Consider the following 16,856-nt stretch of genomic DNA (forward strand, 5'->3'; position numbering starts at 1 on the left):
GTCTGGTTTTAATTTCATTTCTCTGTCTTAGTCTGTATCTGTGCATCAGTTTATGGCCTGATCTATAACCTAATATATTGACAAAAGACCAGGTCTATATAAACACAACAACTGATTAAAATTTGCTTTAGCTCCAGACTTTTGATTTCTGTCAAGATTAATTTTTCTCTCTGCTGACATGACTTGTAATGATGACTAATCAGCCAAAACACCCAGCCTTTCTCTATCAACTGTTTTCTACTAGATCTTTTTTGATCACTAGTCCGTGTTAGTATTGAAATTAATAAAAGGACAGAAAGTAAGCGACTGTATTTCACCGCTAGATGGCGATGTCTACTCTTTTGTTGTTGCGGGATGTAACTGGACTGACCGCTCATATGAGAATGAATGAGGCATTTATATAGCGCTGTAAAGAAAAAGAAGAATTTCTTATATTACAAATCCTGCAATATTACCAGTATCATATATACATCTCTATATATGTAGCTTATATATGTGAACTATATTCTTTTTAGACAGATTTTTTTCTTTCTGAGCCTAGGCATTAAAACTTAACGTAAATATCAAAAGAGGTATCTATAGAAGAGAACACACTGTTAATAATTATAAGTCAAAGATCAATAATTCATTGCATCATTCAATTAAAAATACTTGTTTATTTAAATGTAAATAATCCACAACCAAAACACTTAAAACAATCTTAATAGGAAGAAAAAAACAATACTTTTAAGAAAAGATCTTCAATAAAATAAAAAAAAAAGAAAGAAACTTATATAGTGGAAAAAATAAAAACTTTTGTTCGATATGCAAATAAATTACAATAACAAAATAATCCACTAGATGCATTACAATCAATAGTTTTTGTTTTGCAATATTTGCAATATGAATCAGATGTTATGGGTATGTACAGCTATATACAGAAATGTATGTATTTTTTCTTCTGATAATTGTTGCTGTCTGTTATTCACCCCCACCCCCTACAATCACCGTCTTCATTTACAGCTGTATGTCTCCACAACACTGCAGTTCAGTTCTACATTTTTAACAACCTTAAACAAGCTGGTTTTTAGCTTTTAAAAGTGCACAAAAGTGCAGCTGCTACTAGACAAAGTGCTGTAGTAATGCAGTCATTTTAAAATAAGCATATGTCATTTAGCTGTGCCTTCAGTACAAATACAGAAACGCCATCATGATGGTGATTGCTGGGAAGACGGTTCAGAGTCCTGGAGAGGCAGAAATATGACAGTAAGCTCAAAATCTGGTTTCATGGGTGTATCACAATAACACTGAATTTAACTTTACCTTTAAATGATATGAGGCCATTGGCTTCTGATGCTGGTGTTTCTTCATCTTTAACAGAAAAATTATTAGAGTAATTTGTCAAAATGGATTTACTATACCAGGTCTGTATAGTTTACTATACAGCAAAATGTCTGATTTCTAAGGTCTCTTACCTTTAATAACACCATCCTCATGAACGGCTGAAGCATGATCAGTGATCAGTTCATCTTTTTCCTGACATTCTGAATGATAACAGAGAGAGTGTGGTGATTACTTTTACAGTAGCTTAAAAACACAAAATCATACTTTTGGCTTGTAATACATGAAAAACGCCAGATAATTTGTTCACTTGTTGAGTCACTAATAGTTTGTCACTTAAAATTATTACAAAGTATAAGGTTTGCGAAATAGCAGACTGCTTTGATTGTAATTTCATTTAAAGCACATACCCTCCAGCTCTGTTGGTCTGTTTTCCATGTACTCCTTCATGGGCGAAGCAGTTTCTGCAGAGTAAAGACTCATATAAATGTAAATGCAGAGAAATTTTACACACGCACACACACACACACACGCACGCACACACACACACACACACACACACACACACACGTCTGGTTTGCTATCCTTGTGGGGACTCTCCATAGGCGTAATGCTTTTTCTACTGTACAGACCGTATATTCTATTGCCCTACACCAACCCTACACCAAAACCTACCCCTTACAGGAAACTTTCTGCATTTTTAGATTTTCAAAAAACTTCATTCTGTGTGATTTATTAGCTTGTTTACCCGTGGGGACCTCATTTTAGGTCCCCACCGTGACACGAGTCCACATGAGTCTGTGTGTATTCAGGTTTAAGTCCCCACCTGAATAGAAAAACTGGTACACACACACATGCACACACAGACAGAGTAAAACTTACGGTTCTTGGAGTCTGTCATTGAGAAAAACAAGTCCACTAGTGCTGTTTCTTTGACCTCTGATGATAAGAAATGAATATTTTTGTAAGAAATATTTATAAAGTGTTTATACAGTGTTACTCTAAAGTAAACTAATTCAAAACACACAAGCTAATGCGTGTAAAATGTAGTCATGTTAGGCAATCACAACAATAAATGAACCCTGATGTCTAATACAGTGGACAGATCTTTTTAACCATTTAATGTGTGATGTGACACCAAATCCACCATGGGTGAGGCTTGACCCTTACCCATAACTCTATATGACTGTCCTCTTTATGTGTCAGTCAATCGGTAGAAGCCGATTAGTCACCAGAAGAGACGGACGGCAGCGCGTAAGTGTTGCAATACTTGTTAGTAGATCTGTTGTTTAAATTATTTCCTTGCTGCTAGGAAGCAATACTTAGTTTCCTACCTATTTCTATTCTGCATTTTTGTTGAGGTTTATATTTTTGATTGCACTAATTATAATAATTTGCGCCTTGGCTAAGAAGGAGCCTGTGCCATTTGCATTGCTCCTTGTGCGAAGTGTTAGTTTCGACTCCGAACAACACACTTAAGTATCAGTTCTATCTTCCCTCACACACTCTCTTTTCCTATCCTCTTTCCTTCTACCTCTATCATGTGTTTCCAAACCATTCCGGTTTTCACTCAAACACGCTCTAACATCACACGCAGACGGCAATGTAATCCTGCTAACCTGCGCCCTATCTCTACATCTTCCACTACACCTCTTTCTTTCTGTGTGGGTCTCTGAAATTGTCAGTCAGCTGTCAACAAAGCAGACTTCATTTCTGCTTTTTCTTTAAAATCCACGCTCAGCATCTTGGGGTTTGACTGAGACCTGGATTCGTCCAGAAGACTCAGCAATCTAAAAATTTGTCTTTCTCTCACACTGGTCTGCTCATTTCAAACAATTGGAAATACTCAACCCACTCTCCCCTATGCAATTACAACTCTTTTTAATCTCATGCGATTACTGTAACAGCTCCTGTAAAACTCCAGATTGTGGTAATTTACCGTCCCCCTGGCCAAATTCTAGCCACCTTCCTAGAGGAGCTGGACGGGCTGCTGTCCTCTTTCATGGAGTATGGCACTCCACTCAGTCTTTGGCGATTTCAACATTCATCTAGACAAGCCTTATGCTACAGACTTCCATTCACTCCTAGGTTCATTTGATCTCTAACGCCTTACTACTACTAGCACGCACAAATCAGGCAACCAACTTAATTTAATTTACACACGCAATTGTACTGCAGATAACATTTTGGTACAACCGCTACATATCTCTGACCATTTCTTCATTACATTTACATTACACTTTGCTACCCGTGTGCCACCAACCCCTTTACCGGTTACTTTTAGACGAAACCTAGGCTCCCTTTCTCCTTCCCATCTTTCCTCTGTAGTATCCTCCTCTCTTCCCTCACCTACCCATTTCTCATCTCTGGATGTGAATGCAGCTACTGACACTTTATGCTCTACTTTAACCTCTTGTCTAGACGACATTTGTCCTCTCTCCTCCAGGTCAGCACGGGCTGCCCCTTCTAACCCCTGGTTATCCAGGGACGGAACGATCCGTCGGACCTGAGTAGGTATTAGTCTTTGCTCGCATCTTTCTCTGCTGAAGTCCACACTGCCGAATCCTCACATTTCCACAACAAGAACTCACACACATCATCAACACATCCATCCTCACAGGCATCTTCCCCACTGCATTCAAGCAGGCTCAGGTAACCCCACTGCTCAAAAAACCTACGTTAAACACTTCTCTTATAGAAAACTACAGACCTGTCTCTCTCCTTCCATTCATAGCGAAAACACTCGAACAAGTTGTCTTCAACCAGGTATCATTGTTTCTTTCACAGAACAACAAACTGGACGCTAAACAGTCAGGTTTCAGGAGTGGCCATTCAACTGAGACTGCGCTACTCTCAGTCACTGAAGCCCTGCGAATTGCAAAAGCCGATTCCAAATCATCAGTCCTCATTCTGCTGGATCTATCTGCCGCTTTTGACACTGTCAATAATCAGATACTCCTGTCCACCCTCTCATCATTGGGATTCCACTTTGCTGGTTTGAATCCTATCTCACTGGTAGGTCTTTCAGGGTGGCCTGGGGAGGGGAGGTATCCAAAGCACATCAACTGGTTACTGGGGTTCCTCAGGGATCGGTTCTTGGACCACTCCTCTTGTCCACATACACTACATCACTGGGTCCCATCATACAGGCACATGGCTTCTCCTACCATTGCTACGCTGATGACACACAGATCTATCTCTCTTTTCAACCAGATGATACAACGGTAGCTGCACAGATCTCAGGCTGCCTGGCAGACATCTCGGGATGGATGAAAGAACATCACCTACAGCTCAACCTGGCAAAGACTGAGCTTCTTGTCTTCCCTGTCACTCCAACTCTACAGCATGATTTCACCATCCAACTACAATTACTGGATGGTACTTCTACAATTACCCCATCAACTTCGGTCAGAAATCTTGGTGTAATCTTTGATGACCAGCTGACCTTCAAAGAGCACATTGCTAAGACTGCTCGATCTTGCAGGTTTGCACTACACAACATCAGAAAAATCAGGCCCTTTCTGACAGAGCATGCTGCACAACTTCTTGTCTAGGCCCATGTCATTTCTAGGCTGGACTACTGCAATGCTCTTCTAGCTGGACTTCCATCAAACACAGTCAAACCTCTACAAATGATTCAGAATGCGGCGGCACGACTGGTCTTCAACGAACCCAAAAGAGCCCATGTTACACCTCTCTTTATCTCCTTGCACTGGCTACCGGTTGTAGCTCGAATCAAGTTCAAGACAATGATGCTTGCATATAGAACAACCACAGGCTCAGCACCCGCCTACTTCCACTCACTATTACGAATCTACATCCCCTCTAGTAGTCTGAGATCTGCTAGTGAGCGACGCCTCGTGGTACCATCACAGAGAGGCTCAAAATCACTCTCCAGAACATTCTCGTTCACCATTCCTGGCTGGTGGAATGATCTTCCCACTCCTATCCAGAGTGCTGGATCCCTGTCAATCTTCAAGCAACATCTGAAAACTCATCTCTTTCGATACTACTTGACTTCATCTTAAACTTAAAAAACTCTATCTTTCTCTTTATTTATTCCTTTCCTTGCTAATTTGTACTTATTTGAACAATGCCTGAGACTTGGTGCTGCAAGCACTTCGTCTGTCTGATTGCCTCTTCAAGATGAATTGCTTTATGTATTCCCTAATTGTAAGTCGCTTTGGATAAAAGCGTCTGCAAAATGACTAAATGTAAAATGTAAATGTGTCATTGAGTTTTTAGTTACATGACTGATTTAACATTTGGGTTCTGTAAGATTTGCATTAAATAGATCAATAGTGACAGTAAATGAAGAATTTACAAAAAAAAAAAAAAGTATTTCAAAGAAATGCTGTTCTTTTGAACTTTTCAATTCATCAAAGAATCCTAAAAATGTATCATGGTTTCTACAAAAACAGCAGAACTGTTTTCAACATTGATAATAATAAGAAATGCAGCAAATCAGCATATTTGAATAATCATATTTGAGTAAAGATGCTGAAAATTCAACTTTTCATCACAGGAATAAATTACATTTTAACATATATTCAAAATAGAAAACAGTTATTTTATAAATTGTAATAATATTTGACGACATTACTATTTTTCTGTATTTTGATCAAATAAATGCAGCCTTGGGGCATGTTCACACTTGGCGTCTTATTTGACAAGAAAAGTTGACAAGAGATTACATTTTTTTTGGTTACAAACAGCAGCCAAGTGGGTCTTTTGTTGCTATAACAACAGCTGCAACAGTAGCCTAGTCAAAGCCACTAGAAGGCAAGCCTGCAGCCTTTAGCCTAAAAGGCGTAATGGCTAAAGCTAACACTTCTGGTCTGGCAGTACTTGGGAAAGGTACGGAGCCCCTAAAGGGACATTGGCAAAAAAAAAAAAAAAGATACCTATCGCGTGCGCACGAGATACTAACGCGTGCGCACGAGAAACCTATCGCGTGCGCACGAGATACTAACGCGTGCGCACGAGATACTAACGCGTGCGCACGAGATACTAACGCGTGCGCACGAGAAACTATCGCGTGCGCACCAGAAACTATCGCGTGCGCACGAGATACTATCGCGTGCGCACGAGAAACTATCGCGTGCGCAAGAGATACTATAGTTACAGTTTCCGGTTGCATCACTTCTGCCATCTTACACAGAAGAAAACAAGAGCATGCATGTGCATGAATTAGCCTAATTGAGATCTATTTTGGCCTTCAATACTAAAACATTGTGTCTGTTCTTGCATTCGGACACAGATAAATCATCACTGAACAGCATAAGAACGGCTTTTCTCTCAGGCTATATTCCACCTGAGCAATAACTAACATCTCAGGACTGTCCATCTGTACATAACTTCTCAAAACTTTTCATCTGTAAAATAGCACATTCATAATTCTTTCTATTTTCTCTATAGGCCTATGTTGTACATAACCTAAAACATCTGCACATTCATAATTCTATTTTATCTATAGTTTTATTACCATAGTTATTGTTTTTTAATGCATTGTCTATTCTGTTTATTATTAGCCTTATATTTCACTCTATTACCTTAAATTATATGCATGACTACACTCTCTGTACTTTCTCCACTGGATGCTCCTGTCACCAAGACGAATTTCTTGTGTTTTTGTGCGTGTAAACACACTTGACAATAAAGCTCTTTCTGATTCTGACATTTAAAACGCATTTTGAGGTCTGGAAGGATTGGTAGCTACAGTATAAAAGCTCAAATTTTAGATTTCGATATGGCAATAGCCTATTGTCCCACATAAAACTTTAATAGCCAGTCAAATATGTATATAATCGAAAGCGATTAATTTATTTTTGATAATTATTACTTTACTTCAGTTTGGTTTTCAATAACTGCTGTTAGTTTCGTTTCATTTTCGTTTTTATTTCTTTGACATTTCTTTGACATTTCTTTCTTTCTTGATAAATAAATGCCTTTATTTTCGTTAAATACAGTTCCTAATATAACATGTCTTAAGATTTTCAAACATATGCTGACGAAAACAATACGATCGCGCTGACATTTGCAAAGCGAGTGCCTTTCCTCGAGTGCGCGATCTCCTTATAAAGTACAATTATTGCGTATTGATCTATGCATTACAGTAGGTCTTAATATAGATCTGTCTCAATATTAATCATACATAAAAAGAAAATGTGGAATCACTTGCATGCTCTTGATTAAACTACCGTTTATTTGCATATTTGTTCTTATATTGAATAACAAAGATAAAAAAATAGCTATATTGTGATTGATAAATATATAGTCATTATTATTAAGAAAAGAATTGGAGGAAAATATGCAACGTTGCTTGGTGATTTTGCTTTGTAATCTTTAACTCGATTTTTCTCAAAATCAGATCTGCTGCCCGCCTCTATTGCCTTCAAACGGCTGTAGCTCAGTCATTTTTGTCTGATTCCAACAAGTCATATATAATTTTTTATATTATATATATTTTATTTTTATATCATTTTACTCATTTTAGAATGTTCGTCACATTCATTTTTAGAATTATTACTTTATTGTAGTTATAGGCTTTCAATAACTGTGTTTCATTTTAGTTTTCATTTATTTTGAGATTTCTTTCTTTCTTTATTTGCCTGCATGCCTTTATTTCCGTTAAATACAGTTCTTAATACAACATATTTTACTGTTTAAACATGAATACAATATTTATTACATTTAAACTCGCTTAACAAGCATTTTAGAAGTAAATGAAATATCGTATACATATTTAAACGGTAAAATGTTATATTAGGAACTGTATTTAACGAAAATAAAACATTTATTTATCAAGAAAGAAAGAAAATGTCAAAGAAATGTCAAAGAAATAAAAACGAAAATGAAACGAAACTAACAGCAGTTATTGAAAACCAAACTGAAGTAAAGTAATAATTATCAAAAATAAATTAATCGCTTTCGATTATATACATATTTGACTGGCTATTAAAGTTTTATGTGGGACAATAGGCTATTGCCATATCGAAATCTAAAATTTGAGCTTTTATACTGTAGCTACCAATCCTTCCAGACCTCAAAATGCGTTTTAAATGTCAGAATCAGAAAGAGCTTTATTGTCAAGTGTGTTTACACGCACAAAAACACAAGAAATTCGTCTTGGTGACAGGAGCATCCAGTGGAGAAAGTACAGAGAGAGTGTAGTCATGCATATAATTTAAGGTAATAGAGTGAAATATAAGGCTAATAATAAACAGAATAGACAATGCATTAAAAAACAATAACTATGGTAATAAAACTATAGATAAAATAGAATTATGAATGTGCAGATGTTTTAGGTTATGTACAACATAGGCCTATAGAGAAAATAGAAAGAATTATGAATGTGCTATTTTACAGATGAAAGGTTTTGAGAAGTTATGTACAGATGGACAGTCCTGAGATGTTAGTTATTGCTCAGGTGGAATATAGCCTGAGAGAAAAAGCCGTTCTTATGCTGTTCAGTGATGATTTATCTGTGTCCGAATGCAAGAACAGACACAATGTTTTAGTATTGAAGGCCAAAATAGATCTCAATTAGGCTAATTCATGCACATGCATGCTCTTGTTTTCTTCTGTGTAAGATGGCAGAAGTGATGCAACCGGAAACTGTAACTATAGTATCTCTTGCGCACGCGATAGTTTTAGGTATCTCGTGCGCACGCGATAGTTTCTCGTGCGCACGCGATAGTATCTCGTGCGCACGCGTTAGTTTCTCGTGCGCACGCGATAGTTTTCTCGTGCGCACGCGATAGTTTCTCGTGCGCACGCGTTAGTATCTCGTGCGCACGCGATAGGTATCTTTTTTTTTTTTTTGCCAATGTCCCTTTAGGGGCTCCGTAGTAAAAACATACTTTTGGATAACTATTTTTAAAATTTACCACAAAAAAAAAAAAAATGTTTTATAAAAGATTTTTTGCGACAGGTGGGATTCAGTTTATGGCACTTCTCATTCATTCCTATGGAATCCGTAAACGGCCATTGAGTTTCGCTCAACTCTGACTGAAATTCAATGACGTCAAGACTGTAATGTGATTGGCTATTAAGGCACACGTAATCCAAGTTAGTCGTTACGCTTTCTCAAATAGTAAGTAATACAGACCCTCTCATCTCCTTATATAAGACAATCTCTGGCCTAGTGCTATGTGCTGCAGAAATGTCTTTAACGGGGAGGAGAATGTCAGTTCACAACGACTTTGCGGGTGCACGGTATTATACGGGGAAGGAAACAGTATGGTGCTTACAACAGTTTAGTCCAGGAGCTCTGGTTGAAAGATACGCAGTTTGAGGCATATCCATATATACATCCAGTCCATATATTTTAGACTAGATAGAATTTTGTGCTCATATCATACAACTCCTTGTGTTCCGAAACTAGTACGATTTATCTATTGGCTATCTTCTCCATTTTTTCTTGTGTTGTTTTTGTTGTTATGGAAACAACTCATTACTTGCTTCACTCGTTTTAAAAAGTGCTTAGGACTTTATTGAAAACACGGTTTATTCCATAGGATTATAATGTAAAACAGATGCTGGCAGATTAAAAAAAGACACCAAGTATGAACACAGCCTTGGTGAGCAGAAGAGATTTTTGAATGACAGTGTATGACAACAAATTCAAGATGGCTGAATCCACATCAATGAATTAAGTGTTTAAAGCAATTTTATATTTTAAGGCAGGCAGTTATTTACTCTAAGTGTACTAGAGGGTAAATGGTGTTTACACTGAGTGTAAATTATAGTAGACACTGTTTATACCAACTGTAAATATCAACAAATAAAACCGTGTTTACACTAACATCTGCATATATTGAGAAACTCAAACCAAGTGTAAACAGAAGTGGTACTATAGTATTTGCAGTAAATCTAAGCAAAGAGTGACACAAGGACAGTCATTGGTTCTTGGTGTAAATGCACACTGCATGTAAGACCGACAGCATAAAGAAACTTAATTTCAGAAGTACATGTATTAATTTCTGATTGTACCTGGTTTACGGGTGATTTTTAGAACGATGCATCCAATGATCAGGATTACAATACAGCAGACGAGACATCCTGAGATGGCCAGCAGTATTTTTCTTTTGAATACTGTAATAAGAAAAATGCACACATTTAAAATTAAGCAACTTAAATGAACATGTTCTTTAAACATTATAATTATATAATACATTGCATAGAAACAAGAGTTTTCTAGAAAAAAAAAAGGTTATTTTGTCTATCAGAATATATTATCTCACTGACAATATAACTAAAAAACTAAAAATTGTATTTCTTGTTTTTAATCTAAATCTTGAAGATCATGAAGATGACCTAACATTGTTCTAATGCACAATTTATTCACATACTGTATATACATTGTATGATACAGGTTTAATAGTAAATATTCCCTTGACTCACTAATATTATTGGCTATGAAGCCTTCACTCAGAGCGGAGTACAGCGGTCTCACTGTATTAATTCCCTTGCACTTGAATTCACTTTTGACTGTTTCTTCATTTCCTGTTACTTTGATTACATCTGAGGATCCATTGAGCTGCTTTCCGTTCATGAACCAGGTGTAGTTCCACTGTCTGCCGTCTGAGACGTTACATCTCAGAGTCATATCACCAGTCATGATGTCGTTCAGTTCAGTCTCCAGACTCAGGAATGCAGGTGGACGAGCTAAGAGCAAAGTAATACGTTACTTTATCATTTTTAAATAAAATATATTTCATGGTGAGCCTTCGAATCAGTACCCTTAATGCTTTTACTTTTACCAGTTTTAGTAACTATTCAAACTACGCTTTTAAAGGGACTCTGTCATCATTTACTCATCCTCATGTTGTTCCAAAACATGTATGACTTTTTTTCTTCTGTGGAGCATTAAAGGCATACAAGGTAAGTGATTTGGTTGAAAAACATTTTTTTTTTTTTTTTAATGTTGGTTGAAATTCTCTTCACATCCCGATAACAATCACTAAGTTAAGCAGGCTAAATGTATTTATATGTACACTGCTCAAAAAATGTAAAGAACTTTTTAATCAGAGTATAGCATCAAGTCAATTAAACTCCTGGGATATCTGGTCAGTTAAGTAGCAGAGGGGGTTGTTAATCAGTTTCAGCTGCTTTGGTGTTAATGAAATTAACAACAGGTGCACTAGACGGGCAACAATGAGACAACTCCCAAAACAGGGATGGTTTTACAGGTGGAGGCCACTGACATTTGTTTTCCCTACTCATCTTTTCTGACTGTTTTTCACTAGTTTTGCATTTAGCTAGGGTCAGTGTCACTACTGGTAGCATGAGGCGATACCTGGACCCTACAGAGGTTGCACAGGCAGCCCAACTCCTCCAGGATGGCACATCAATACGTGTTATTGCCATAAGGTTTGCTGTGTCTCCCAGCACAGTTTCAAGGGCATGGAGGAGATTCCAGGAGACAGGCAGTTACTCTAGGAGAGCTGGACAGGGCAGTAGAAGGTCCTTAACCCATCAGCAGGACAGGTATCTGCTCCTTTGTGCAAGGAGGAACAGGATGAGCACTGCCAGAGCCCTACAAAATTACTTCCAGCAGGCAACTGGTGTGAATGTCTCTGACCAAACAATCAGAAACAGACTTCATGAGGGTGGCCTGAGGGCCCGACGTCCTCTGATGCCATTTGCCATTTACCATTGAACACTAGAATTGACAGGTCCGCCACTGGTGCCCTGTGCTTTTCACAGATGAGAGCAGGTTCACCCTGAGCACATGTGACAGACGTGAAAGGGTCTGGAGAAGCCTTGGAGAACGTTATGCTGCCTGTAACATCGTTCAACATGACCGATGACCGGTTTGGTGGTGGGTCAGTGATGGTCTAGGGAGGCATATCCATGGAGGGATGCACAGACCTCTACAGGCTAGACATTGGCACCCTGACTGCCATTAGGTATCGGGATGAAATTCTTGGACCCATTGTCAGACCCTACGCTGGTGCAGTGGCTCCTGGGTTCCTCCTGCTGCACGACAATGCCCGGCCTCATGTGGCGAGAGTATGCATGCAGTTCCTGGAGGATGAATGAATTGATACCATTGAATGGCCTGAGAGGAAATGCCCCAGGACACCATCCGCCGTCTCATTAGGAGCATGCCCCGGCATTGTCAGGCATGCATAAAAGCATGTGGGGGCCATACAAACTACTGAGAACTATTTTGAGTTGCTGCAATGAAATTTCAGCAAAATAGACAAGCCTGCTGCATCATTTTTTCACTTTGATTTTTGGGGTGTCTTTGAATTCAGCCCTCTGTAGGTTGATAATTTTCATTTTTATCAAACGGTGTGGCATCCTTTAGTTCCTAACTCATTACCCAGTCCATATCAGTATAGATATCCAGCATGATATTTTTCCCCATTGAGATCTGATGTGTTTTCAAAGTGTTCCTTTAATTTTTTTGAGCAGTATATTTATATCGTCTGTGGAAGGTGCAGGGCCATAAAATGTTCATCTAATCATATTCCTCAGTCCGAGGGCTATGATAGGCTGTCCTACCTGCCTGTCAACGTATTGTGACGAGTCGGTTGCCTCCCCCTTTATTGTCATCACCACCCCGTTCCTTATTCGCTGCCCTTCACCAGGCTCCCGACGGGAGTGGGTGTGCGAGAGAGGAGGGGCGTGGAAACAGCGAGGGCTGGTGGCGTGTGATGAGGCGCACCTGAACTGAGTGGAGGGCAGACAACTCTTCATGTTGGGGAGAGAATGGCAAAACGATTGGATCCTAAGGCGGTTGGCAGCAACTGGAATGTGAATGGACAGGAGAATGCAGAAGGAAGTGACGGTTCAGGAAATGAATTGGACGAGATGGAAGTAGGTGGCGGGAATTATGGAAAATGGGATACGGTTAGAAATAAAACACGGAAAAAGAAACGAAAGAATAGGTCAGATGAAAGTGATTCCGACAGAGGATTAACTGTAGAGGAAACGGAGAGAGGAGTATTTGGTATTTGTAAAACTTGAGAATGAAGGGATTCGTTTGGTGATATGAATCCAATACAGCTAACAAAAACTCTAAACAAGGAAATTGGCGTGATAAAGAGTGCTAAAATACTAAGAAATGGATCATTGCTGATTATATGCATGGATGAGAAACAGCAAATGAAAGTAATCAGAATGAACAAAATAAATGGAAAGAAAGTACAATGCTCTAAGACTAATGGTAAAAAATTTGTCAAAGGAGTTATCACAGGGTTTCCGGTAAACGTCTCAGTAGAAGATGTGAAAGGAAATATAAAAAATGCAAATGTGAATGAAGTAAGACGTCTGAAAATAAACAGGAATGGAAGTACATATGATAGTCTTTCAATTATGATCACTTTTGATGAGGAGAAACTTCCGAATAAGGTCTACATTGGATATATGTGTTACGATGTGAGGCTATACATACCCCCACCACTTAGATGTTTTAAATGTCAGAGATTTGGACATGTGGCGGCAGTGTGCAAGGGAAAACAGAGATGTGGTAAATGTAGTGGTGAGCATGAGTATGGCAAATGTGGAGAGGGTGCAAAGCTAAAATGCTGTAACTGTGGAGGGGAACATAGTTCAGCTTATCGAGGATGTGAGGTTAGCAAGAGGCAGGCTGAAGTGCAACGAGTCAAGGTTATTCAGGGAGTCAGTTATGCAGAGGCTGCAAAGACGGTGTCAGGAATTGGGACCATGGTTAAACAAACTGAAATTAAGAACAAAAACATTGATAAGTGTCAGAAATGTGATAAATTGAAAGAGGAAACTTTGATAGTGAGTAAAAATGATTTTGTACTGTTTATGGCAGAGATAATAAATTGTTCAGCACAAACAAAAAGCCGGAATGAAAGGATCAAAATAATTGTTAAATCAGCAGAGAGGTATCTAGATGTGAAAAGGGCTGCTCTGGGAAACAATTAGAGACATCCTCAATGAAGAGACACAATCCTCTCAGACATGGGTTGGATCATCTTAATGATGTTGATTATTCTACAGTGGAATGCAAGGAGTTTAATTGCTAATGGTCAAGAATTTAAGAAGTATATTGATAACTTGATAGAGAAACCTCATATAATATGTATACAGGAGACATGGTTAAAACCACAATTGGATTTCATAATAAAGGGATATAATGTAATTAGGAATGACAGAGAATACGGCAGAGGAGGAGGAATAGCAACGTTTATACAGAAGGGGATGAAATATAAGGTAGTACAAATAAATACAGATTATGAATCAATTATAAATAAGATATGGACTGAAAGAGGTTGTATAGATATAGTTAATTATTATAATCCGTGTGAAAAATTGAGTCAGAACATTTTAGAGGATGTAGTGGGATTGATACAAGACAGTGTTATATGGTGTGGTGATTTTAATTCACATAATTCATTATGGGGGGGTAAGAGTACTGATGCAAATGGCCTACTTATTGAAGAATTCATTGATATTAAGTATTTGGTGTGTATGAATAATGGAGAAGGAACACGATATAATAGTATAAACAACACAGAAACAGCACTTGACTTGACATTTGTATCTAGTTCAATAGCAGGGGTTAGCACATGGAGTGTGATTAAACATACTACAGTAGGGAGTGATCATTACCCGGTAATGACTAAAATAGGTACAAAGATATGCTATGAAAAGGAAAAGAGAATTCCTAGATGGAAACTGGAGAATGTAAATTGGGAAGTTTTTCAAGAAATTTGTGAAAAGAGATGTTTGACACTTCAAGTAGAGAATCAGATGGATGTAAATATATTTAATAATAAACTAGTTAATGAAATAATACAGTCAGCTGAGGAAATAATACCTAAAAGTACAGGAGTAAGATGTACCAAGAATGTACCCTGGTGGAATAATGACTGTAAAGAAGCTATAAAAGCAAGAAATAAGGCACTTAGGCAACTCAAAAAATATCATTCTCAAGATACTTTGATCTTGTATAAAAGGGCACAGGCAAAAGTAAGGAAAACAATAAAAGCACAAAAACTTACATTTTGGAGGCAATATTGCAATAGTATTGGAAGAGAAGTACAAATATCAGATGTATGGGGCATGATCAGAAGAATGGGAGGGATCAGAAGGAATTATGAATTGCCAGTGTTGAACAGTGGGGATAAAATAGCTGTTAGCAATCTAGAAAAGGCTGAACTCCTGGTTCAAACATGCAAGAAGGTTCATAGCTCAGATAATCTTTCTGAAGTGGCCAGACAGTGTAGGAATAAAACCTTAATGGAATTCCCTAATATTTTAAAGAAAAATAAGATGTCAGAAAATCCTTTAGACTTACCTTTAAACATGTTTGAGTTGAGAAGAGCAATCGTTAGTGCTAAACAGACTACTCCGGGGAAAGATGGAGTGTGTTATAAGATGTTAGCACAAATGACAGATAAAACACTAGAAATAGTATTAATACTGTTTAACCAAATTTGGGATAATGGACAAATCCCTTTAGTTTGGAAACAAGCAATAATAGTTCCAGTTCTTAAACCAGGGAAAGACCCATCAGATCCTTCTAGTTACAGACCCATTGCCTTGACCTCCCATTTATGTAAAATCATGGAACGAATGATCACAGAGAGAATAACGTATTTCCTAGAAAGTAAAGCTCTTTTATCTCCATACCAGAGTGGGTTTCGTAGGGGTCGTAACACAATGGACTCTGTATTATGTCTAGAGTCAGACATCAGGAAAGCACAGACCAATAAAGAAGTAGTTATAGCTGTCTTCTTTGATGTGGAAAAGGCGTATGATATGCTCTGGAAAGAAGGTTTATTGATAAAACTAAAATCATTAGGAATTGGCGGTAGAACATATAATTGGATTCTGGACTTTTTATTTGACAGGAAAATACAAGTAAGGGTAGGTAAAGAATATTCCAAAGTATATGCAGCAGAGAATGGAACTCCACAAGGTAGTGTGTGCAGTCCGCTATTATTCAACATTATGATTAATGACATTTTCACTCAGGTTGAACATAATGTAGGAAAATCTTTGTATGCAGATGACGGGGCTTTGTGGATTAGAGGCCACAATATATCATATGTGAATAAAAAAATACAAGCTGCAATAGTAGAGGTGGAAAAATGGACAAATAAATGGGGATTCAAATTATCTGTAACAAAAACACAAGTCATTTGCTTCTCAAGGCGGCATAAAATCATACCCCTTTCTTTAAAACTTTATGGGCAACCCCTGGAGCAGGTAAAAGCTGTTAGGTTTCTTGGGGTTTGGTTTGATGGGAAACTGACATGGAAAGTTCATCTGGATAAAATTAACGATAAAAGTAAAAAGGTCATCAACATACTTCGTTGTTTATCAGGACGGGAATGGGGAGCAAGTAGATCATCCCTGCAAAATATATACTGGGCTCTCATGAGATCTGTTTTTGATTATGGAAGTATAGCTTACATGTCAGCAGCAGAATCAAACCTCAAGAGATTAGATGTTTTGCAAGCTCAGGCTCTGAGAATCTGCAGTGGATCTTTTAAAACATCTCCGGTATCATCGATGCAGGTGGAAATGAGAGAAATGCCTTTAAGAAT

The 16,856-nt window shown here is 38.0% G+C and overlaps 1 protein-coding gene across 3 annotated transcripts in view; it reads right to left on the reverse strand.

The window, feature by feature from the left end:
- Positions 1-636: 636 nt before the first annotated feature.
- LOC131531705 (hemicentin-1-like) overlaps positions 637-16,856 on the reverse strand; it is a 103,937-nt gene continuing 87,717 nt past the window's right edge. The window contains exons 26-32 of one of the 3 annotated variants that reach the window (XM_058762677.1): positions 10,726-10,989; positions 10,315-10,416; positions 2,203-2,259; positions 1,731-1,784; positions 1,455-1,523; positions 1,303-1,350; positions 637-1,223 (exon numbers count right to left, since the gene is read on the reverse strand). In XM_058762677.1, the coding sequence (XP_058618660.1) occupies positions 1,216-1,223; positions 1,303-1,350; positions 1,455-1,523; positions 1,731-1,784; positions 2,203-2,259; positions 10,315-10,416; positions 10,726-10,989 (602 nt within the window). In that variant the 3' untranslated portion in view covers positions 637-1,215. Of the gene's footprint in view, positions 1,224-1,302; positions 1,351-1,454; positions 1,524-1,730; positions 1,785-2,202; positions 2,260-10,314; positions 10,417-10,725; positions 10,990-16,523; positions 16,663-16,707; positions 16,847-16,856 lie in introns of those variants that run through there. The other 2 variants (XM_058762679.1, XM_058762678.1) reach the window with 2 other exon arrangements.

The sequence above is a fragment of the Onychostoma macrolepis genome, chromosome 23, assembly GCF_012432095.1.
Source record: "Onychostoma macrolepis isolate SWU-2019 chromosome 23, ASM1243209v1, whole genome shotgun sequence".
In the NCBI taxonomy this organism is placed as follows: Eukaryota; Metazoa; Chordata; class Actinopteri; order Cypriniformes; family Cyprinidae; genus Onychostoma; species Onychostoma macrolepis.